Source organism: Rhinolophus sinicus, chromosome 10 (genome assembly GCF_057876585.1).
Source record: "Rhinolophus sinicus isolate RSI-liver-muscle chromosome 10, RSI-T2T, whole genome shotgun sequence".
Lineage (NCBI taxonomy): Eukaryota > Metazoa > Chordata > Mammalia > Chiroptera > Rhinolophidae > Rhinolophus > Rhinolophus sinicus.
Window position 1 is genome coordinate 17976614 of NC_142510.1, and position 23765 is coordinate 18000378.

Sequence of the window (23765 nt, forward strand, 5' to 3'; positions counted from 1 at the left end):
CTGTTACTGGAATATAAAAGACGCTTGGAGAACAGCTTTTTTCAGGAGTCCTCTGCATCTCAGATGTTTGAAGAGTCAGGGACCAGGACTTCTAGAGCTCACAGGTCACATGGTCCTTGGAGATCCACAGGAAGGAGGAGGCACTCTGTCCAGACTGCCTCTGTCCTCCTCCCAGGACATCCCTGGCTGGGCTGCAAGGCTCTTGTGAAGCATCCTGCAGGGACATCCAAATTCTTTGCTTCACAGCATCATCCTCTGAAGACCAACCAAACCCAGCTCCAGCAGAGCATGGAGTTGGGGGGCAGGGGAGGCCCTCATGAGGGAGAGGGAAGGAACCTGAACGTGACTGGCCCCATCACCTGGACTTCTCATCCCAGGCTCCTCCCGGACCCTCACCCCCCATCCAGTCAGTTTTCTCCATTCTCCTCAGACAAATCTAGGCAACCTGACCTCCCAGCTTTGGTCACGGCCTCAGAGTGCTTGGTTTTGTCTTTTGGTCCATGTTTGTGATTAGCTCTTTCGAAGCCTATCTGCCACCCCCAGAGATGAGGTGCCCTCGTTCCCCCAGTGCAGGCTAATAAATGTTTAATGACAGGAAGGCAGGCTGGGACAGGCACGCGTGCTCATGCATACACATGCCCTTCTGCTACCCAAAAGAATTTGGCCACCTTCCCACTAGAGCCACGCTGTGCAACTGCTCCCTGTAAGGTTTGTTGGAGTGGAAGAGGCAGCAGCAGCTGGAGAACAAAGTAGCAGAGGCCCATAGCTGGGTGGGGGACCTGGGCCAGTCAGAGATCAGAGACAACAGAGTGTGATGGGTAACTAGAGTTCCGTGACTGGGACCCCAACCAATGCCCTTGGGAATTTTCTCTTCTTTGAGCCTTGATTTCCTGTCCACACGATGGCCTTCAAGGACCCTTCATATGTATGCTGGGAGCACAAGGACAACACGTATTTGTTCAGGGGTGTATCCCAACCTATCACAGTGCTGTTCTAAAAGGAGATGGAGCCATAGGCCTGGTTGGTTTTGAACTGGGAGATGGGAGGAAGGGTATTGCTATAATTAAAAATATTCGTTCTTATTAAATGTTTCAGGGGGAGTCATGACAGAGGCTTTTAGGAATCTCTAGCTCTGCCCATTCAGGATGAGTCGTCGCCAGCACTTTTAGAAGTCCTTCCCAACTTACACAGCTTTATGCCCCCTACACACATGCTGAAACACAGTGAGATAGTTCTCCCTCTCTCCTTTCCTGCTTTTGCTCATGCAGCTCCCTCCATCTGGAATGCCCATCCACCGTCTCTGCTTATCTAAATCTAAATTTCACCCATCTTGTAGAGCCCTGCTTCAAAGCCACCTCCTCTGGGAAGCCTTCCTAAATTTCCTCCGAAAGGAAATACCTTGGTTTTCTGTAGCACTTCATCCACTCTAGCTCTCATAGCACTTACCACTTTTCATCTGTTTGGGAGTGATGGGTGTCCCCGTTCTAGATCTCCCCCTAGACTGGGTCTGCTGGAGAACAGAAGCAGTGTCACGCTTTTGTTTTCCCAGGGCCTGGTACTTGAGTAGATCAAAGAAATACTAATTTATAGGAGCATGTCTCATGGGATCCCCTCCATGACTTCCCTACTGTAGGTATGGCTGCACCTGTTACAGATGAGGAAACTGAGGCCCAGAGACTTGTCTGAGATCATCTAGAAAGGCACAGGCTGAAGCTCACTGGCACTTCTCAAGCAAGTGAAAGGAGTCTCCCACTGCAAGGAAGTAAAGGAGGCCGCACACACCATGTGCTTGGTGTGTGCTGGTCACCTTGTCACTGCCTTTCCTTTTGCCCTCTGTCCTTTCTCTTCATCTTCCTCAAACTTCAACTCCCCCCACCCTCCCGCTTTTTCTTTTCTTCCTTTGGCAAACCTAAATCTGGGTGTTAAATCCCCTGGTCCAGGGTCAGGGAAAACACGAGAAAACTCTCCACTTTGCCAGACTCTAAATCTATCATTGAGATTTAGATTCATTTTATAAGACTGTAAAAGATTAAGAATTCCAAGGACCCAGACATTCGCCAGAAGAATTTTCAACAAAATCCTTTTTATTTATGTCACTAGAAATTACTTTATTGATTGAATCACCAGGAATTTTCAGCACAAGATCTAACATCTTAATGACCACCAAGGCCTGGGCTCTGGGGTTTGCTCTGTCTCTCCCAGTCCTTAAAGGGGTTTAGAGGGAGAGACGTCATTAACAGAGACCAAGTCAGATGCTTGCAGGTTCTCCTTTCCCAGTCATTGGACAAGCTGCTCAATTCTTGTCCAGAGCAGGAAAGACAGTATTTCAGAAAAATCTAATAAAAATTTGACATTGCATTAGAAGATCTCTCTTAACAATTTATATTTATCAACAGTATTGGTCCAAACTTATTTGCTTCTGATCTAAATTTTTTTGCAATTTACTTTTTTTGGTACGGAATTTTAATAATCTCACTCCCTGTGCAGAAATGAATCAATTCCAGTGCCAAGAAAAATCCCTCAAACCAGAAGAACCTCATCTTGCTATTATTGGAAAAAGGAAAGAGGTCTTTCTGCTCCTCCTCTACTCTAGCGTTCAACAAATCTTCCCCTGAAGTCCAAATGTGCAGCTTATGATGGGCTGATTCAAATTACCTAGAAAGGGCAACTGTGGAACTACTATGCAGGCAGCCTTCTTTGGAAATTTCTTCTTAAAATCAACTCTTGACGATCATCCATAATTGTGTACAAAGGCTCTACGGTCCAAACAACTTCTGCTATTCCATTTCATGAGCTCGTCTCGGAAGAGGCATTGGAATTGTCCGGAGCAAGAGCAGTAGCAGTGGCCCCACGAGGTAGAACCTCAATAACTCGAGGCTTGTCAATAATCCGGGCCGTCCGGTTTCCCTTTTCCACGATGCCGACGATCCATGCTTGGTGACCCTCCCCATACTTGGAAGATTTTATTTCAGAACAAAAGCGAGCAGCCTGTTCCCTGGGCAGACAAATCAGTAATCCCCCAGAAGTTTCTGCAGAGGTTCCTTGGAGGAGTCCAAAGCGCCCACTGGCCTTGCTGATGGCAGCCATCTTGGCAATGATTGGCAGATTGTGAATGACAAAGGACACCTCATTTCTTTGTTGTTTTGCAAGGTTCTGGGAGTGTCCCAGAATGCCGAAGCCCGTGATATCGGTGGCTGCATGGGCGTTAAACGTGTGCATTAACCCAGCAGCCGTTCTGTTGAGGGTAGCCATATTGAACATGGCTTCCTGATAGGCCAGCTCCACCTCTTCTCTGGAAACCACCATCTTGATCTTATTCCATCGTTCAGGATTATCCAGCCATTGGTGGGCATTGACAGCCACTTGGGTTCCTAAGGGTTTGGTTAACACGAGCACGTCCCCCACAACGGCACTGTCGGGCATTATGAATTCATTTGGCTGACACACCACCGTGGCCACGCCACCCACGATGATCCAGGGGTTTACCACCGTCTGTCCCCCCGTCACCGCGGTCCCGCCTTCCTCCGCGGCGTCGCGAAAGCCTTTGACCATCAAGGGCGTGATCTTATCTCGTTCCTCCTCGGTCATACTCTGGCTGATACTGAGTAACATCAACATGTTGTCACATTCGGTGATGCCCATGGCGTAGAGGTCACTCAGCACGTTGGCACAAGCGATGCGCCCCATCATGTAGGGATCTTCCACCAACGGGTAAAAGAAGTCCGTGGTCTGCACGAGCGACAGGCCTCCGTGCCTCAGGGGGATGACACAGGAGTCCATGCCGATGCCCAGGGCTGGGAAGGTCGGGCTGGGGTCCGCCTGGAGCGGCAGGCCGGCTTCCTGGGCCGCCTCTTCATGGCCGCCCAAGGCCCGGCCCGGCGGGGGCCGCTCGTCCGGCCGCGTGAGTCCCGCCAGGAGTTTGAGCAGCGTCTCCTGGGGGACCTTGCAGCCTCAGCCCTTCATGCCGGAGAAGCCCGTCAGCCGCCAGCTCGGGCTGAGGCCCAGCGCCTGGGGCTCGAAGGGCCGGTAGCTCGAGAAGCTACGACCCAGAGACAAGCCCGCTGGAGCCGCGGAGCCTTCCGCCGCCGCCGCCATCGCCTCCCCGCCGGCGCCTGGGGCCGCGGCTCCCGCCATCACGCCTGCCCAGCGACGAGGGGAAAAGAGGCCAAAAGAGGACAGTATTCCAGTTAATACTGAGTGAATATCGAGTAACAAGTCAGATGTTACCACAGAGAGTCTCCCCGGGCTCGACTCGCGCCGCCAGGATCCGAGAACGCCGCGCGGTCCTGGCCTTCCTGAGGGAGGAACCCACGGCCTCCCCTATTTATACCGCTGATGATGGACAGCCGTTTCATCCAATGACGATGTTGCCGCTGAGAGGCGGGCTTCCTTTGGTCTAAAACACCGACGTATTACAAATCTACCACCAACTTGTGAAATCGGCCCCGGCGAGATTACAGAACAAGTACTTTGGTTCGCTCCCCGGGTTGTAATTTAAACGATCTCGTGGGCGTGGCTGGCAGAACTCTTGTCCCGCAGGGGCAGTTTACTGAGCACAGCATTTTGAAACACGAGGGAAGATCCGTCTCTTGCGAAACCTCACGCCGGCCAGAATTGTCCCAGGGTCGCTTGACAGCGCATGTGATCAATCCAGGGTAGGAAAATAGCCAATGGAAAAAAATCGGAAAGAATAATGAGAAATTAGATATGAAGTTACTGCCATTAAGTAAGCAAACTGCAGCATCACAATAATGAAATGTTAAATGGGCTTGAAAGAGTTTTAGGACTCCAGATCCCTGCCTGCGTTCTGGTGCTGTTTCCACCAGCAACTCTGTGAGTCGTGTTCCCTCTGCCCGTATTAGTTGACTCATCTGGACAGCAAACTAGCCTACCTAGGTCTCTTCTATTCTGAAGTTTCTGTGTCTCTTTAAATTACTATATATGAGAATCTGTGATGTATCCATGAGGGACAGTTTGTCAATATCTATTAAAATTATAACTGCACGTAATACCTTTGACCCAGCAGTTCCAATTCTAGGACTCGGTCCTACAGACGTACTCACCAGCCTCAGTGAGAAATGGTATGTTATTTATTGCTGTGTTGTTTGTGATAGCAACAAACTGGAAACAACTTAGATATTTGTCCCTTCTGATTAAAATAAATTGTGATACGTTTATATAACGTGCTTCTGAAAAGAATGAGAAAAGATTAATGTAATTATTTTGATATAGTTACAGTTCTAATAGGCACAGTCCTAAATGGTTTACATATATTAACTAATTTAATTATCATAAAACGTTTTGAGTTAGGATTCCTTCCACATACAAATAAGGGATATAAGGCACAAAGAGATTAAATGACCTATTCAAGGTTACAGCCAGTTGAGAGTGGAGCTAGATTTGTACCCAAAATATCTGCTCCTGAGTCCACCAGGATACTGCCTGTGATGTTGGTTAAGAGAAATAAGCAAGCTTCAGAACAGTGTGTATAGAAATCTATTTGTTATAAAAGGGGTAACTATATGCAAAAGCATATTTCTGGAAGGGTAAGTTCCAGAAACTGGTAATATTGATTGCCCTGGGGAGGGAATGAAGTGGTTAGGGTATGGGAGATTTTTCATTGTATTGTCTTTTTGTTCCTTTAACATTTGGAACTTTAAAGAGAACATTTTTAAACATTTGAATGTTTTACATACTTAAAAAAAAAAAGTAACTGCCTATGGGAGTACAAATTGGTGCATTTTGGAAAAGAGTTTGACCTTAACTGATAAAGTCGCACATATGCAAACCTATGAATTCCACCCAAAGGAGGAATGCCTCAGCAATTCTACGAATAGGACATGCTCTAGGGGAAATCTTACATGGATGCCCCAGGAGATACTACACACGAGAAGGTGAGAGCTCTGGAGATGGATTGCACAACAATGGGTATGTACTTAGCACTACTGAACTGTGTTAAAAATGGTTAAGATGGTAACTGTTATGCAATGTGTATTTTGCCACAACAAAAAATACGAAAACCTTCAGGACATACTTATGGATCTTCTAGTACATCATTCATTACATTTGGTTTTGATTAGTGCACAATACAGTATTAAGGCACGGAGTGAATTGGAAGGAACTTGAACAATAGAGTTAGACTAAGTTGCAATTTTAGCTCACCTAATGACCTTGGGTGAATTATCTAACCTCTAGGAACCTCAGTTTCATTGCCTATAAAATACATGCCAGATAGGAATGCTATATGAATTAAGTTTTAAAATGTTTGTCAAGCACCTAACACAATTCTTGGCTGACAGTAAACTCAAAATAAATGGTAGGATGTATGATCATACAGTGCTATTAATATGGACAGAGAGACTGGAATTTAAATTCTCAAAACATAACATCTTGGAAAGTTTGTTATAAAAACAAATCCATTTATTTCCCTTTAAAGCAAAAAAGAATAATTATAGCAGCAACACACTGGAAATAACCCAAGTGTCTGTTAACAGGGGAATACGTAAATAAATGTGGTATAATCACACAGTGGAATATTATTTACCTGTGAAAATGAATTAGAGATATAGGCATCAATATGGATAATCTCAAAAACAAAATGTTGGGAGTAAGAAGCAAGTTACAGAATAATACATAAACTAAGATGCTATTTATATAAAGCTCAACAGCAGGCAAAGCAATAATATATTGTTAAGAGATACATACATAAACGATAAAACATCTTTAAAAGGTAAGGGAGTGAATGATTAACAAAATTTAGCATAGGGATTACTTCTGAGGACGGGCCCATAGGGGATTTCTGGGTTATGTTAAATTCTGTTCCATGGGCTGGGTGATAGTCTCATATGGGTGTTCTTTAAACTGTACACATATATTTTCCCACACTCTTTCTAAATAAGCTATATTTCAACATTTAAAAAAAGAACACACTATATTTCAGAATCAAAAATGCAAAAAAAAATGAGATCGTGAAAAAGCAATCGATATGGAAGCAAAAGACCTCTGGATTTTGTATGACCTCTGGATTTGCTATCAGTGAGCTGCCTGGCCTAGAGGAAGTTACATAACCTCTCTAAACCTTAGTTTCCACTTCTGTTAAACGAGGGTGGGTCATAAAACCTCAACTATGAAAAGTTCTTTGCAAAATGTTTGACACATGGTACATGGGAAGGCTCCTCGTGTCACGAAAGGAAAAACAAAAACATTTTATCCCACCCATAGTCCCCTCACTTGGGTTAAAAAGTGACCAGATCAGGTGCTCCTGGTTATATGCTCTCTTCGTTCTTTGTACTTTTCCTTCTCAGCATTGAGTACAGTTTGTAATCCTTTATTCATGTGATTAGACCGTGACTGTCTACCCCCACAAATCTCTGAGCTCCACAGGGCAGGGGCTGTTCTGTTTTGTCCACCCTGCTTTCTCTGGCACTTTACCCGGCAGGAACATTTGTTGAATGAGTACATCATTTTATACAGTACACTTTGCTGGCACATGTGATGAGCCATGCATGGTACCCAGCATCTCACATTTATTTTCCTCATTTTATCCTCAAAGCAGCCGTGACAGGTTAACAATATTATCTTCATTTTACAGGTGAGGAAACTGAGGTTCCAGGTAAGTTAAATCTTGCACAGGTGTCACCATATGGGACTCAACCTGTGAGAATGCACGTCCAGGCCTGTAGGAGCTGAAGGCTGGAGTTCTAGCCCTCATCTTGGGGGCCCCTTGATAATTCTAACACCCCCCACTGTATCCTTTGAGCAAGTAGGACTCTCTGGGGTGGGGGGAAGGTTTTCACCCATATGCTTCCCTGTTGCTTCTACTTGGAAGAAATGTTCACTTGGAAGTCACAAATTTGCCTTGGCCAGTGACCAACCCACTGGGCTCAGAAGAAGTTCACGTGCCTTTGATCAGGAGTGCCACACGTGGGTTTTTTTTTTTTTTATTGCTCTTTTTTAAAAAAAAGATTTTATTGGGGGAGGGGAACAGGACTTTATTGGGGAACAGTGTGTACTTCCAGGCCTTTTTTCCAAGTCAAGTTGTCCTTCCAATCTTAGTTGTGGAGGGTGCCATTCAGCTTCAAGTTGTTGTCCTTTCAGTCTTAGTTGTGGAGGGCGCAGCTCAGCTCCAGGTCCAGTTGCTGTTTCTAGTTGTAGGGGGCGCAGCCCACCATCCCTTGCGGGGACTCGAGGAATTGAACCGGTAACCTTGTGGTTGAGAGCCCACTGGCCCATGTGGGAATCGAACCGGCAGCCTTTGGAGTTAAGAGCATGGAGGTCTAACCACCTGAGCCACCGGGCTGGCCCCACGTGGGTGGTTTTTGCGATGGTATCGTGGGCATTCGAAATCATCTTTTTTATCTTCTTGCTTTTCACTGAAACATCCACTGAACTACACTTACCATTTGGGGTAAAGTGTGTGGGCCAAAGATTGCAAAGGTAAAAGCCTGGAGGTGGGGGTGGGAGAGCAGGCAAAGGAGAAGGAGGAGGGTTTTTACAGAATAAGAGGAGCTGAGTACAGGCCCGTCATTTGTTTTTCACATACAACAAGAGCATTGGAGCTAGGGCTAGTTATAGTTTTTTCCCCCCGAGTATGACAATAATTTAGAGTTATACCACTACAGTTTCAGGTTCAGTATACTTTGTTTTCTATTAAAAAATGCATCCTAATTATAGTTTACATACAATATTATATTAGTTTCAGGTGTACAACATAGTGATTCAACATTTATATGCTTTATGAAGTGATCACAAGTCTAGTAACCATCTGTCACTATACATAGTTATTATGCTATTATTGACTCTTGTAAATTTGTGCTTCTTAATCTGCTTCCCCTTTTTTGACCAATCCCCCACCCTCTTCCTCTGGCAAACATCAGTTTGTTCTCTGTACCTATGAGTTTGTTTCTGTTTTGTTTTATTTGTTTTTGTTTGTTAGATTCCACATATAAGCACATATAAGTGAAATCATATGGTGTTTGTCTTTCTCTGTCTGACTTAGTTCAGTTAACATAATACTCTCTAGGTCCATCCATGTTATTGTAAATGGCAAGATTTCATTCTTTTTTATGGCAGAGGAATAAAGTAATATGAATAGGTATGCATTTATGGCCATTTAATTTATTTTTTTGTATTTCTCTGTTCCTTCTCTTGCTCTCTTTTCTTGTACATTTATGACTTTCTTTAGTGATTTGTTTGAGTTCCTTTTTTTCTTTATTTTTTTGTGTATCGATTACAGGTTTTTGGTTTGTGGTCACCATAAGATTCATATATAACAAACTATATTTATAGCAGTCTGTTTTAAGTTGATGGTTGTTTAAATTCAGTGCATTCGAAAAGCACTGCTTTCTTTTTACTCACCCCACAGTTGTTTTTTTACATATTTTATATCTCGCACGTGTGTAGTCACACAGGCTCTTACTCCTTTTGTCTTTTAACCTTCATACTAGTTTTAAAATTGGTTGATCCACTATGTTTACTAAGCGTTTGCCTCTATCAGTGAGATTTTTTTCTATATTTTCTTATTTTTAGTTTTGGCCTTTTCTTTTCCACTGAAAGAAGTCTCTTTAACATTTCTTTTAATGCCGGTTTAGTGGTGATAATCTCTTTTTAGCTTTTGCTTGTCTGGGATACTTGTTTGGTTTTGTTTTTCAAGGACTATTTAATAAGATAGATAACATATATTTTTCTAACATGTACTTTTATATTACTGAAGCTAAAGCAAAACATCCTGTTCATTGTGTGAAAAGGCCTGCTTTCTGAGTATACAATGAGTGCAATGAAAAAAATGCTGTAATTATAATTTCAGACTTTGGAATTTGAATAGGTGCCAGTGTTCTCGCCTGTTTTCACACGGGAAAAGAAAATTCCATGGAAAATAATTTGAAGCTTGGACAAAAGTCCCGTAGCTGTATTCGTAGAGTCTTCATGATTCAGATGATACAAGGGAAGCTTCCATTCAACCTTTTAGGGGAGACATTTCAGCTCGCATGATGTCGTCCAGCAGGTGGCAATCACAGTGCAGGAGTGAAGACGTTTCTTTACATAATAGTTATCCCAGAGTCCTACTTCTGCTGCCACCGCTGGCTCCCCTGTATTCAAGTCCACACCCACAAGGTGACCTGATTCTACTTGAACTTTAACTAGTGGTTCCTGAAGGTCAAAAGCAAGAACCTTGGGAATACGGAGTAATGCATCAGCAAATGCTTGAACTCCAAGTTGGGCTCATATTTAACCAGGCCTTCTGCCATTGCACCTGGAACTACACAACTACTATCAATAGCATTTTTAACAGCCCTCAAGAATCTTTGATTTTTGGGTGTGTGTGCTTATTTGGGCCTTTGACAGAATGAGGATTGTTGTATTTCTCAATATACGTGAACTTCTCCCAATGTATACTCATGGACGAGTCCTGCATGTCCCAAACCATCAGATTTAGGTCATCAAAAGAATTTAGAGCTAACCCACCACTAGCAAGAGTCAGCCTTTCCATATTTCTCCTTTTAGCTCAGCGCAGACTTGAAGACTCTATCGTCAATGAATTTTCTTTCAGCTTTTACTAGTTTTTCTGTTCTGCACTCATAAAAAAAGCCAGTATTCACTTCTGTTTTGTCATCTTCCAATGACACAGTACACGTGAGGACGTATACATTCATGTATAATCTGGTCAGGTATAACGATTATTTGATTTTCTCATTTTACTTATTAGGGATACATATCAGGTTACCGTCACCACAAAAATGAACCTACTTATTTCACAGTATGAGACTGGGAAGACTTTAGAGAGCACCCTTAAATTTAAATGGATAAGTATACTGCTGTTTCTAACATCTAGGATTTTGGTATAGGTGTACTGTACCACCAGACACACACCAAATGTGACACACACCTCTGTTAAGACATCAGGCAAACTCAGCAAGAACTTTAGTACGTAGAGATGTTCTGGCCATATCTACAAGTATTTCCCTGTCCATTTCTTAGCTTACTTTGACTTGTTCCAAATATATGGTCACAGGATATAAAGTACAGTGTAGGAAGTATAATCAATAGTATTGTAACAGCTATCTACAGTGTCAGATGGGTAGTAGACTTGTTGGGGTGATAACTTCGTGAGCGGTGTAAATGTCTACTCATTATGTTAAGTCCAGCAACCATCTGACACCGTCCCACGCTGTCACAGTATTACTGACTATATTCCCTATGCTGTACACTACATCCCCATGACTTATGTTTTATACCTGGAAAATACTTTAGTAGGTTCAGTACACTTTTAATTAATTTTTTTCACATTACAAAGTCAGTCTGTTGTCATTGTAGAAAAATCACCAAATGCAGCTTAATAAGAAGAAAGAAGGTGAAAATAACTTGAATCCCTCCTCCCAGAGAGAAGTGCTATTAACACCTGGGCTGAGTGTATTTTAGACAAGTTTTCTTCATGTACAAGGAGAGTCATTACCTTTCACTGAACTCCAGGGGGCGCCCTGCCACTCCAAGCTGCGTGGAGCAGTGTACTGCGTGCTCTGCGTATTACATATACTTTCAAAAAAACAAGACAAAAATGGGATCATCCCATTTATTTCTAGTAATACATAAAATAATGGCTGAACAACATCTGGCATGTAATAATAGATGCTCAACACCCCGCCCTCACCCGGGGTTCATTCACAAATATTTATTGAAGACCTTTGTGCGGCCACTGCTCTCCATACTGGCGCTACCGTAAAGAACAGAACAGACAAAAACCCCTGTCCTCAGGGAGCTGACCTGCTCATGGAGAGAGATAGCAATAGATAGGGCCAATCATTTGTTAGTTAGGGATAGATACTAGGGAGAAAAATGAAGTCTGGAGAAAGGAGGGTAGGAGTGCGCATTGCATGATTGCAGCCAGGGGCGGCCCGACTGAGAAAGGGACTTGAAAGTAAAGGCCCGAGTGAAGAGGGGAATAAGCCTGCAGATATCTGGGAAAGAACGTTTCAGGCAGAGAGAATGGCAGTGCCAAAACCCTGAGGCAGGAATGCGTCTGGGGTGTTCTAGAACAACAGATAACGGTGCGCAGTGAGAAGGGAGCGTTGTAGGAAATGAGGACAGACAGATGTGGCACAGGGTGAGGGAGGTGGCACAGGACACAGGTCACGGTAGGACTGACGTAATCTGACCTTGCGATAGATTTTAATCTGCAGCCAAACCCCAGAGGTCCCAAACCTTTTCCATTGGTCTGAGCCCCTAGAACTCTGGGCCAACGTTCAGGTCATTGCCCCATCACATGTCCCTGGCCAGGGCCTGACCCAGTTCCAAATGCCCACCTCTCTGGACTTGCCCGATGGGGCTTCAGCAACAGGCTCTGCCTCAGAAGACTTGAGAAACGACACCCATGGCCACAGCCTTTAACACAGTTAACCACCTTCCATCATCCCAAGTGGCAGGAAGCTTCAGCTTTGCATCTGGAGCAAGTGTGAGAAACACTGGTGAGTCACCTCTCTCATAAGAATGAGAGAGAGAGAGAGAGAAACTCAAAGTGATGGCAGAGGTCAGGGAGGGGGGCATTGGAGGCAGAGAGAGAAAATGAGAGGGTGGCTTTGACGGGGGGAGGGAGAAAGTCTTGTGATAATCTGGGGGAGAGCATTGCAGGCAGAGGGACACCCAGGGCAAAAGCCCTGATGGAGCAAGCCTGATGTTGCGACCTGCACAACACAAGCCGTGGGAAGGCGAGGGAGGCCGAGGGTTAAACTATCTTAAAGAGACAGAGACTCAAATATAGTTAAATCACAGAGGACTGAGGGACTCGCAGCCTCAAGGGACTGGAGCCCCAATTGGGTTGTCGTGGGTATTTATTGATTTCTTACAATAAGCATCACTTGATTAGAGGTAGGGTCTGTGAAATTTTCACACCACATCATAAAAATTCTTCCAATTCCCAGATATCTGTCACAAAGCAACTGATGCTCAAGGTCCCCAGGCGACTAAGGTGGGTGTGTACAACCCCCTGGGGGAGCAAGTCTCACAAAGTAAAACCATCCCATGAGCTAAGCAGGAAGAGCGATATCTTATCGCTCTAAGAAGTCTTTTGCACAAAGATTGTCAGGACAACAACTGGGGCATGCATTAGCAGCTTCCCATAATGGTGAGGAGGAGGGGTATGGCTACCTCCTGACTTTTATTATGTTAACTCATGGGGGTCCCAATGGGGTCCCGTCTGGCTTAAGTCGTTCCTCCCATGAGGAAACTTGCTGCAGACCCTGCTTACAGGGACCAAATAGGGAGACTTAGGATAAATGAACTCAACCCCAAAGAGGGACAATCCCGCAGAGTCTTCTTTCCCTAAGGAAAGATTGGAGGGGACAAATGGCTAGGCTGCTGTGTGACCACATGATATGTTGGAGAAACTGAACGGAGATCAGAGTTCAGTGTGGTAGGTGACGGGGGGAGCAGGAAGAGGTGAAGTCAGAGGCCATGAAAGGCCAGAGAAGTAGGGCCTGTGGGCCACGGGAAGGCCTTGGATTTGGCTCTGGGTAAGATAGGAACTGTTGAAGGGTTTAGACCAGAGGGCGAGGTTGAATGGGGTTGGGGGGCTGGATGCAGAAAGACATGAACGGGCTCCTGCAAAAACCCAGGGGAGAGAAGATGGTGGTTGCCAGGTGGTTAAATTGGAGATGGTAAGAGGTGGTCATCTTCTGGATAGTTTTTGAAAATACAGCCAAATGATTTCCTGATGGATTGGATGCAAGATCTGATGGGTCATGTGAAGGATTTTTGGACTTTTTGTCCTGAAAGAAAGAGGAAGCCACGGGATTGGTTTTAAGCAGGGGGATGACATGGTTGTATTTGTTTGTTTTCTTTTTTGATGGCCGGGGATGGGCCTGCCACTCCAGCGCCATCCATTTTCAGGGCTAGCTGATTCAGTAGGTGGGTTGTTACATACACCTTAATAGTTAGTGTATTTGTGTTTTTGAAAGATCGCTCTGGCTGTTAGGTGGAGAACAGACTGGAGGGGCAGGATGCCACAGAAGACCAGTGAAGGATGGTGGTGGCTTGGACTAGGGTGGAATAGGGTGGAGGGGTGGGCAGAAAACAGCACAGCTCTCCTGCCTCCCGGCATTTGCACAGAATGCTCTCCATCACCCAAAAGCCCTTTATTCTCAACAAACCATATTATCTTCAAGACTCCGGAAGTCCCTCCGCTGTGATTCCATAACCCTGGGGTTTCCTCTGTTCTAGCATCTATCAGGCTAGGTTTTCTCTGACATCTGTGAGCTCCTCACAGCTGGGACCAGGCCTCACTAATCTCCACAGCCCAAGGTCCAGTATGCAGTCCGGGACAGAGAAGGCCTAAGAGAGCATGTACTGAGTGAATAAATGGAAAGAATGTAAATGAGGGAAAAGATCAATACCCTGACATTCAGAGCTCGCCAAAGCATTGCAAATCCTTTCTTATGATTGTTTTCTGATTATGAAAGCAATATGTGAGGAGAGCTAAACACACAATGCGATATATAGATGATGTACTACAGAATTGTACACTTGAAACCTATGTAACTTTACTAACCACTGTCACCCCGATAAAGTTTAATTGAAAAAAAAGCAATTTGTGCTCTTTATAAAAAAAACAAACACTGCAGCTATATATCATAGCATGAAATTCCCCAAAACCTCATCCTCCATACTCGACAGATAACTCAAGACAACTCTGGAATCTAGAAATAACTATGCAGAGTTAAATAAACATCCTCCCCCAATTTGTTTTAATCTGTACACTAAAAAATGAAATGTTTAAGAGGCAGAGATGTGGGAGAGAAAGAAGCTGAGAAAGACAGACTTCCTGCATAGCAGACAAATCAGATGTGACACACACAGTTTTGTAATTTGCTTTTTTCCTACTTGCATTATCATGACATTCTTGCTATGTTAGTACATGTAAATCTACCATATTTTGTTAAAGGCTGAATAGTATTTTATAAAATGGATGTATTTAATCGACATAACCAAATTCCTATTATAGCTGGATATTTAATTAATTCTCTGCCCTTTTTTAATTAAAAGATTTCTTTGAACATTCTTGTTGAATTTATTTTGAGACACCGGACTTTAGGAGGGTAGTTGAAGCACGCGTTTTCCTGAATTTGAGATTGTGTCTTACGGGGAGTACTAGGTATAACTGAGGCTGTTCAGCCTGAAAGAGAAGAGTAAGAGTTGACATGAGCTGAGCCCTGTTCAAATTTCTGAAGAAGCTTCCAGATGGGGAAGAGAACAGATTTGTCCTGGGCATTTCTACAGCGCAGAACCAAGTCTAAAACATATTAGGTTGGTGCAAAAGTAATTGCAGTTTAAAAGGTTAATTGCAAAAACCGCAATTACTTTTGCACCAACCTGATAGAAGTCACAACAAGGCAAATTGGCATGTTACCCAAGAAAGCATTTTCCTACAGGCAGAGCTTCTGGAGACACAGTGGATCCCCTTGAGAAGTCATGAACACCTCAGCTCTGGAAGAGTGTCAGCAGGGCCTGCTTGGAGATTCAGTACAAGGTAATATATAAGAGAGGCTGGAGAGGGATGAAGGAGGTGATATTTAGGGGTCCCTGTCAAATCTGAAATTGTTACCACACTTCTAATCGAAGGTATCGGAAAGGATGGCACGGAGAAGTTGGCATGATGCTGTAGAGAACTAGGGGGATTTTGACAAGTGGTGATGTGGAATGCACGTTCCGAGCCAAGGGGATAAGTCGATGAGAGATTGAGGAAGAAAAGTAGGAAGGGAGTCTAAAGAAAGTTTGGGCCAAGATATGGAATAAGGTTGAGCTTTATCCCAGGTAACAAAGAACTTTTGGTGTTTGCGCTGCAATCTCTACTTGAGAAGTACATCCCCTTCCAGGGGTTGAGAGTAAGGTAGCCAGATGCTGGTTTGTATTTCAGATGTGACCCTGTTCCCTGGGTGGCAGCTGATTACTGTAGGGTGGACACTTGACTCCAGCTGGCCCAGTCAGATTCTCCCTTCCCAAGAGTGTGGAAATTCAGAGATCTTAGCCTCCATGGTCTTTTCTGTTACATATATGTAAAGTTGGGATGCGTTTGCCCATGTGTCCTGCACAGAATCGAGGACATGTGGAGCCCTTTCCAGCCACCTGGAAGATCTGATGGTATTGGGGTTCCTCTGGGGGCTTCATGATACCCTTTAATCGAATTTATTCTTTTGGTTTTAGCCAGCTCAAATGGGTTCCTATTACCTACAACAACGAGATTTGGCCCAGACCCTCTAAATGAGTAGGGAGTCACCCAAGGGTTTGAAGCATGTCCTCTGCAAGCTCCTCAAGGAGTTTCAGCTGCAAGAGTTGCGGCAGAAGGGGTTGAGAAGAGTGTGGTAGGTGGTAAGAGCAGGGAGGAGGCCTTCCTAACTGTTTAGATATTAGAGACAGCTGCTGCTTCCTGCAAACACTTCACCTCATTAGGCAGTGCAAACACATCACACAATAACAAGGCCTCCAGGTTCTGTTTGGTTTGTTTCCTAGATGAACTCAAGCGACCTCATCAGAAGACGGGAGATGTTTTCCTCTTCCCCACGGAGGTAAAGTGATGGCAGGAAGTGTGCTTCCCATGGTATAACAAGGAAAACAGACTGGGGTTACTAATATCCCCAGTGTATATGAAGCAGGCCAAACTTGGGTTCCAGCTACTTTGGAAGTTCAAGAATGACTGGGCGTGTCTGGAGAATGAATGAAGATCTTTTTAAGAAGGAGCAGAGCTGCAGGCTGCTATGTGCTGCTGTGGGCTACCGTGTGCTGCCAGGAGCAGCCGGTGGCCAGCATGAGTGGCCGGCAGCCGGCGAGAGCGGCCGTGAACTGCTGTGAGCGGCCGACCGACAGCCAGCGACCCATTGCCTCAGCCAGGGGGAGCGCAAGGCTCATAATACCAGCATGAGACAGGGAGCTGTGTCCTACACAACTAGACTGAGAAACGAATGGAACCGGAGTGTGGGGAGGAGGTGGAAGAAGTGGGGGGAAAAAGAGAGACTCATAATAGAATGGACTTGACCCAGGAACAGAGTCTTAGTTGTCAGAGGGCAGTAGAGAGCCTTCATGTACACAGTGGCTATTATTTAATTATGTGTCTGGCTCAGCCCTCTGAACATAAATCAGGGTTCAAAAGAGAGAGATTGAGAAAAGGAGCATTAAGTAACACCCGAATAAGCTGCTTCACAGCCTGTACCCACGGCAGCCCAGGCTCACAGCTATCATGCTGTAACTCAAAACAGAGAGAGAGAGTCTGCTCAACCTGACAACAACCTACCCTCAGCTTTGACATTTCGAGACCTGAGGCTGATCCACAAGACTTGCTCTAAGGTCTTGGCTACAGGGCACTAGCCTCGGTGTGAAGCTGGAGCAGCTCGCAGGCCAGGGAGTCAGCACAGGTGAAATACCTCTGGAGACTGTGTGAACTAGCACGGGAATGTGCAGGGAGATGGCGCTCTTGTGCTAGCAGGCGGGGGTGATGAGGCAACGACACGGGAGCATTAAGATGAATAGACTCCTAGCTGAGCTCACAGACGTTGAGTCCTGGAGAGGTCAGAGCTGCGTACAAAGGAAGGACCAAGGCAGAGTGAGGTGAGGAGATTCTTTAGTATAACAGAGCAAGACAGCACATTCTCGTGGCCTCAAAGAGCAACCACACGCTGAGAGGCTGGAAGTAGAGTCCCTGGAGTGAGGTCACCCCATGACAATGGGGCCTCATGGACGCATGTGACTATCCAAGGAGTGCCATCCTTAGCTAATTCTTACCTGTGGTGCATTGAGCTCAGCCCTCCCTCAGCAGATCCAGGTAGAGTTTCTAGAATGTTAGAATGCACTGGCCCACCTAGCCATGAGATCATAAGGGTCTTGGAATGGGTGGTAGCCTGTAAACCCCACCTACTGTGTGCCCCTTTGGGCCTTAGCGACTTCCTCTCCTCTGAGGCCCAGCCTCCTTCCTTCCTTCGGGAATTTCTCCTTTTAAACTCTGGGCAGATGGGAAGAAGGGGAAGGAAAACTGTGGTGACCCAGATATTTCTGTCAGAACCATCCTGACCACAGTGGTCTGTGTCACTGCCCCCAGGAGGAAGTGGTGGGTGGGGAGCCTGGGCCTGGGGATAGCAGCTGTGGCAACCAGCGACATTTGCACCAGCAAATCTGTGTGAAGCTCAAGAGAGCACTTTGCTCTTATGGACGCAAAGGGGACTCTGGGGAAAGGAACCTCTCAGGGTGATGTGATCATCAGTCATCTTCACCATCCTGGCATCTGAGCCGGGCCTTGCTTTCTCCCCCTTGCATATAATCTCCTTGATCTCAAATGCATAAAAGAAACGGAAACAGCGTTATGTTCCGGGAGCTTTTGAGATCTGCTCCCTGGCCTAATGTCACCAGTTGGGCTCAAATAAATTGTTATCAAAATTCGCTACAGGTTTGGACATTCTTCAGTCAACCGCCTGATGAGTCCTGGCTTTGTAGGCAGTCAGGCCTGGTGGATTGGTGTGGGGGTGGGGAGGCCCAGCCAGCTTTTCCTGCTGCCATCTAAATCAGCCAGAGGGAGGCCTACTGCTCCCCAAGTATGCCCAGAGGCTCTGCTGTCATTCCCCTGCTTATTAGAGATGTTATTCATCTCAGAGCCACAGAAGAGAAAGGGTTCAGCGTGAATGTGTCCACTGTGACTGGAGAGGCCATTGGGAGTGGAGGTGGCCCTCCGAGGGATCTGTTCCTTGTTCCCAGGTCTCACGAATTCTCTCTCATGACATCTACTTCTCTGCATGTCAGCATTGATCTCCCCTCACCCCTCTATGTTCTCCAGTTTAAGTTCTGGAAGGAACCAACTGACTGTGTACCTGCTACCTGTTTATTATTATTTGATTTTATATATTAAATAAATTCCTGACTCTGGAAATTCAACCTTCTTCTTTTAACTCCTTCAACCTTTCTTGTTGGGGGATACAGCTTTTTTGCTTTTAAGAGCCCAGGCCTTGGAAAGCAAAAACGCCTTTTAACTCTCCTTAGGGGCTAGGGCAGCCCCAAGCATTCAGCCATTTAGCTTATATTTACTGACTCAATATTTACTTACTATGCTCCAGGCACTGTTTTAGGTACTGGGGATACAGCAGTGAATAACAACAAGTAATAATACTGCCCGGGTGGAGTTTACATTCTAGAAGGAAGATGGACCATAAATTGGATGAATAAATGAACTAGAAAGTTGTGAGGGCAGAGCCCCAGAAAGTAGTTTCCAGGCTCTTGGCCTCACATAGACAGGTGCTGGCTCAGGTAGTAAATGGCCATCAACTGTGATGGGATGGCCATCAGCTGTGGCTAGTTGGCTGTCAGCTGTAACCAGTGAGCCATTGGCCACTAATATAACTGCTGTGGCTATGCTAGCAGAGAAGAGAGAGAATGGGGGCTAGCAAGAAGATGACGGGTGGGCTGGCAAGCGCGGATTGCAGTTAGGATGGCTGGTTGCGGACAGTGTGGATCCAGCCTCCAGTGAGAGTATAGTGCCGCCAGAGAGAATATAGTGGTATGACTCCCCCATCTATGGCTCTGTGGGTGTTCCTTTTTGGCCTCACCATATCCTGCGTTCTTGTGTGGGGAGCGGGAGCAGAGACCGCACAGGCCGCCCTGCACGACAAAAGTATAAGCAAAATTCTGTAAATGCTAAGGAGCAAAGGTCAAAAGGCCAGGAGGGAATGAGCCACGGGGTTTTCTTGGGGAAGGCAAGCAAAAGAGCAGCAGGTGCAAAGGCCCTGAGGCAGATGAGTGCTGGCGTGATCAGAGTGTGGCTGGAAAGGAGTGAGCTAGAGGGGGATGAGGTTAGAGAAATAAGGAGATACCTGGTTGGTTAAGGCTTTGCGAGCCACCCTGAGAGCTTTGGTTGGTATTTTGAGTGAAATTGGGAGCCAATGGAGGGTTCTGAGTAAGAAAGTGACATGGTCTGACTTATATTTTTAAAGGATCCTTCTGGCTGCTGTGTGGAAAATAGACTATAGTGCAGCAAGGTTGGAAGCAGGTAGACGAGTTAGGGGGCGGCCACCAAATCCAGGCACGAGGGGTGGCCAGTTAGCTCAGTTAGTTGGAGTGTGGAGCTAACAACACCAAAGTTGCCAGTTCGATCCCCACATGGGCCACCGTGAGCTGTACCCTCCTTAAGAAAAAAAAAAAAAAAAGAGAATGATTTAAATAAACTGTACTGTTTTAAAAAAAAACTCCAGGCACGAGATGATGATGTTTGGGACCACGGAATGAGCTGACGAGAATTGGCTGGACACACGTCCTGTTTACTCTCGAGTAGAGCAAGAGAAAATTCTCTCGTCATTTTCAGATGAATTTTTAGGAAAATAAGACATAATTAAAATAATTTTACTTTGCAAAGGACACGGAAGACTCGGGGCATCCCGGCCATTGGATCTGTCTTCGATGCACAGATTCTATGTGTACCCCCACATTTCCCAGTCTGGGATCTTGTTTGTCATTTGTCTGTGAGATGATATGTTTGAGTCCATTTTCATGATCCTATATGGAACAGTCCAAAATCAGTAGAGTGAGCAAGCCATCTCAAAGAGAGCTGGCGTCTGTGGGGTTCAGTCTATCTGACCTACTTTGTCCTGGCCATGAATTTCAGGTCTGATCAGCCATCACCTCACCAACGGGATCAGTTTCACCCTGTTCACTCGATGCAGCCAAGATGACATCACGCGGAAAGCACCCGCTGAAGCTGCTGCCACTATAAGCAGGGCTACGCATTTCATGCTCTCCTCTCTAGTTTGAACACTGATGAGTTAGTTGGTGAATTACAGCACAGAGAGGCAACGAGGCTCTTGAAAGCTGTGCCAACGATCCTGATTGATTTCGTGTGGGCGAAAGGAGAATCATGACATTTTAAAACCTAAGAGAGACATGCTCAGCTTTCTCAAGGTTAATTTGGTAGGACCTGGGGAGTAGAGCCTTTTCTAGGGGGAGCCGACTGAGAGAAGGACGAACTATAATAGTCATGCTGAGAACTGATGGAGGTTCAAACCAAAGGAATGGAATTGAGAGACGGTTTAGGGGACTTGGGCCCTCAGAGAACCAACAGTCTGAGCTATGATAAAGGCAGCCAGTACCTGTGACTAAGACAGAAGAGTGTGTGTGTGTGTGTGTGTGGGGGGGGGGGCACATCCTGCCTCTCCTCTCTCTTTTTTTTTTAACAGAACATGATAAATGTGTACATGAATATTCTTACCTGCTGAAACATACACATTAACTGTAATCCAAGCAGTGGGGACATTGAGATTATTTCCCCGAATCCCTTTTCTCCCAGGTGTTGCTACTGATACACTTCAAGCTTCTATAAACTTAACCCCTAATTCAAGCACCTCCATTTAGAAGAGGACCTAGAAGTAGCCTTCACCCTAGAGACAGCTGAGTTGACTGTTAATTGTGGTCAGATGTCCCGGGGTGAGATAATTCCAGTTTTTCCAAACAGGTCGAACCTGGTTAACTATTAGAACTAACCGTTTTCTGTATGGCTCCAAATTATTAACAATGGCTATTGTGGAGCTTTAGGAGTGGGAGGGGGATGTTAAAAGAGAATCTTTTTCCTTTTACTTTACACACGTCTGTAATACCGTATTTCCCTGAAAATAAGACCAGGTCATAATTAATTTTTGCTCCAAAAGACACATTAGGGTGTATTTTCAGGGGATGTCTTATTTTTTCACATACAACAATCTACATTTATTCAAATACAGTCATGTCATCTTCTGGAACGTCGTCCTAACATAACATACTAAATGCGTCCATCTGGCTAATGATCTTAACTGGGGCTTATATTCTGGGTGGGTCTTGTTTTTGGGGAAACACAGTATTTGAATTTTAAACTGGATATTTTTTGTAATTTCAGAACAAAACAACAGACTGTTGGTGGATGTAAATCGGAAATGCTGCACAGAGAATCAAAGAAGTCCGTCTGAATTATCTGATTTTTAACTAAATTTTAAAAAGACTATCTGATATCACTTGATTACCAGGAGCTGCCTGGCCATAGATTATAAATAATTTGCCTGCAAAAGCTTTCCCCAGGGCAGTGACATTGGAACTGGTTGAGCACGATTTCCTAACAACACAGGGGGGAATCGCAATGTCCTTCCCACTTTCCTATCAGCAAACACAGTTCCTCTATTTTGTTGTGTTTTTAATATTTTGATTTTTCCAAAACTACACAAGTTATACATCCTCATTGTAAAAAAAATTTTTTCAGACAATACAGAAGTGCATAAACCTTATTCCGTTTGCAGTTGGTTGTGTGTCCTTTCAGATTTTTTTACACTTACATACACACATATTTTCAACTTCTATGTTTCACTTTTTGAGATATAATTCACACCAAAATCACCATTGTAACGTATACAGTTCAGTGGTTTTTTAAATATATTCACAAAGTTGTGCAATCATCACCACGATCTAATACCAGAACATTTCATCACCTCAAAAAAAAACCCTGTACCCATAAGCAGTCATACCTCATTCCTACATCCCCTCCATCCTCACAACCACTAATCTACTTTGTGTCTCTACAGATTGCCTGTTCTGGACATACTACTTCAGTGGAATCATACAATATGTGACCTTTTGTGCCTGACTTCTTTAACTATGTTTTTAAGGTTCATCCATGTTTTAGCATGTACCAGTATTTCATTTATTTTTATGGCTGAATGATATTCCATTGAATGGACATACCACATTTTGTTTATCTCTTCATCAGATGATGGACATTTGCGTTGTTTCTAGTTTTTGGCTAATATGAATAACACTGCTATGAGCATTCATGTATAAGTTTAAAAAATAGTTTGATATATTTTAGTAGCAAACTTATAGGAACAGCACAGAAGATAGACATTAAAAACATGTGCTTGTATGTAGGACAGCTCCATTAGAAAAGTACAGTGAATGGATGGAATGTACTGTATGATAAAAATGCTACAAACACCAACTTAGTTTCCATCAATAAGAAATGTACTTGTTTTAAAACAATGCAAATGCTGGCATTGTCCAGAAAAATCTAACAGGTTTATTTATAATTGTTATAAAGTTGAACTGCTAAACTTGTTCACTGAAACATTTTGACTTGCATTAATGCTTTATGTCCCTGCATTTACATTAAAAACTCACACACAAATGAAAATGGAAAAACGGCCAATGCCTGATTTCTGTCCCCTGTTTTTCCACTTGCAATCATGTACTTAGGTGCCTTTTGACTCCATGGAAAATATCTAACGTTCAGAACTACCAAGAATAGGAAGAAGAGAAATACATTTTTTTAAAGAATGAAATGTTTCCCATCATAGTGGATCCTTAAGCACATTCTCCATGCATGCGGCATGCTAGCTGGATGTCCTTTGGCATAATTGTCACATATTGAGCACGGATAGCATACAGGTTGGTGTCTTCAAAAAGGCCAACCAGACAGACCTCATTTGCCTTCTGCAAAGTACCAAAAGCTGCACAGATATGTTTTGATGTCGTGAGCAATGCGTCGTACCAGCTGCTGGAAGGGAAGTTGGCAAATCAGAAGTTCAGTGGACCTCTGATAACGTCTAGTTTCCGGGAGTGCCGTGGTTCCACCCTGTATCGATCAGGTTTCTCCATCCCTCCAGTAGAGGGCGCACTCTCACGAGTGGCTTTTGTAGCCGGTTGCTTCCTCTCTGCTTTACCACTGGTGGATTTGGGGGCAAGTCTGCTTTGAACCAGCCAAGGTATGGAGACCTCCTTTCTTACCCTCCTTC

The 23765-nt window shown here is 44.6% G+C and overlaps 2 protein-coding genes and 1 pseudogene across 7 annotated transcripts in view; 1 reads left to right on the top strand and 2 right to left on the bottom strand.

Moving 5' to 3' along the window:
* Positions 1 to 2063: 2063 nt before the first annotated feature.
* Positions 2064 to 4524, bottom strand: SEPHS2 (selenophosphate synthetase 2). Its single transcript, XM_019717254.2, has one exon. It carries the CDS (start codon positions 4132 to 4134, stop codon positions 2788 to 2790), a length of 1347 nt encoding a protein of 448 aa, XP_019572813.2. The 5' UTR covers positions 4135 to 4524; the 3' UTR covers positions 2064 to 2787.
* The window catches only part of ITGAL (integrin subunit alpha L), a 56542-nt gene continuing 37298 nt past the window's right edge, over positions 4522 to 23765 (top strand). For 3 of the 6 annotated variants that reach the window (XM_019717252.3, XM_074322975.2, XM_019717253.3), the window contains exons 1-4: positions 11974 to 12461; positions 15420 to 15517; positions 16498 to 16553; positions 21884 to 23735. The gene's annotated coding sequence lies outside the window, so the exon portion shown is untranslated. Of the gene's footprint in view, positions 4656 to 5808; positions 5929 to 11973; positions 12462 to 12914; positions 12962 to 15419; positions 15518 to 16497; positions 16554 to 21883; positions 23736 to 23765 lie in introns of those variants that run through there. The other 3 variants (XM_074322973.2, XM_074322974.2, XM_074322972.2) reach the window with 3 other exon arrangements.
* LOC109437809 (T-complex protein 1 subunit zeta pseudogene) lies at positions 9956 to 10653 on the bottom strand (annotated as a pseudogene).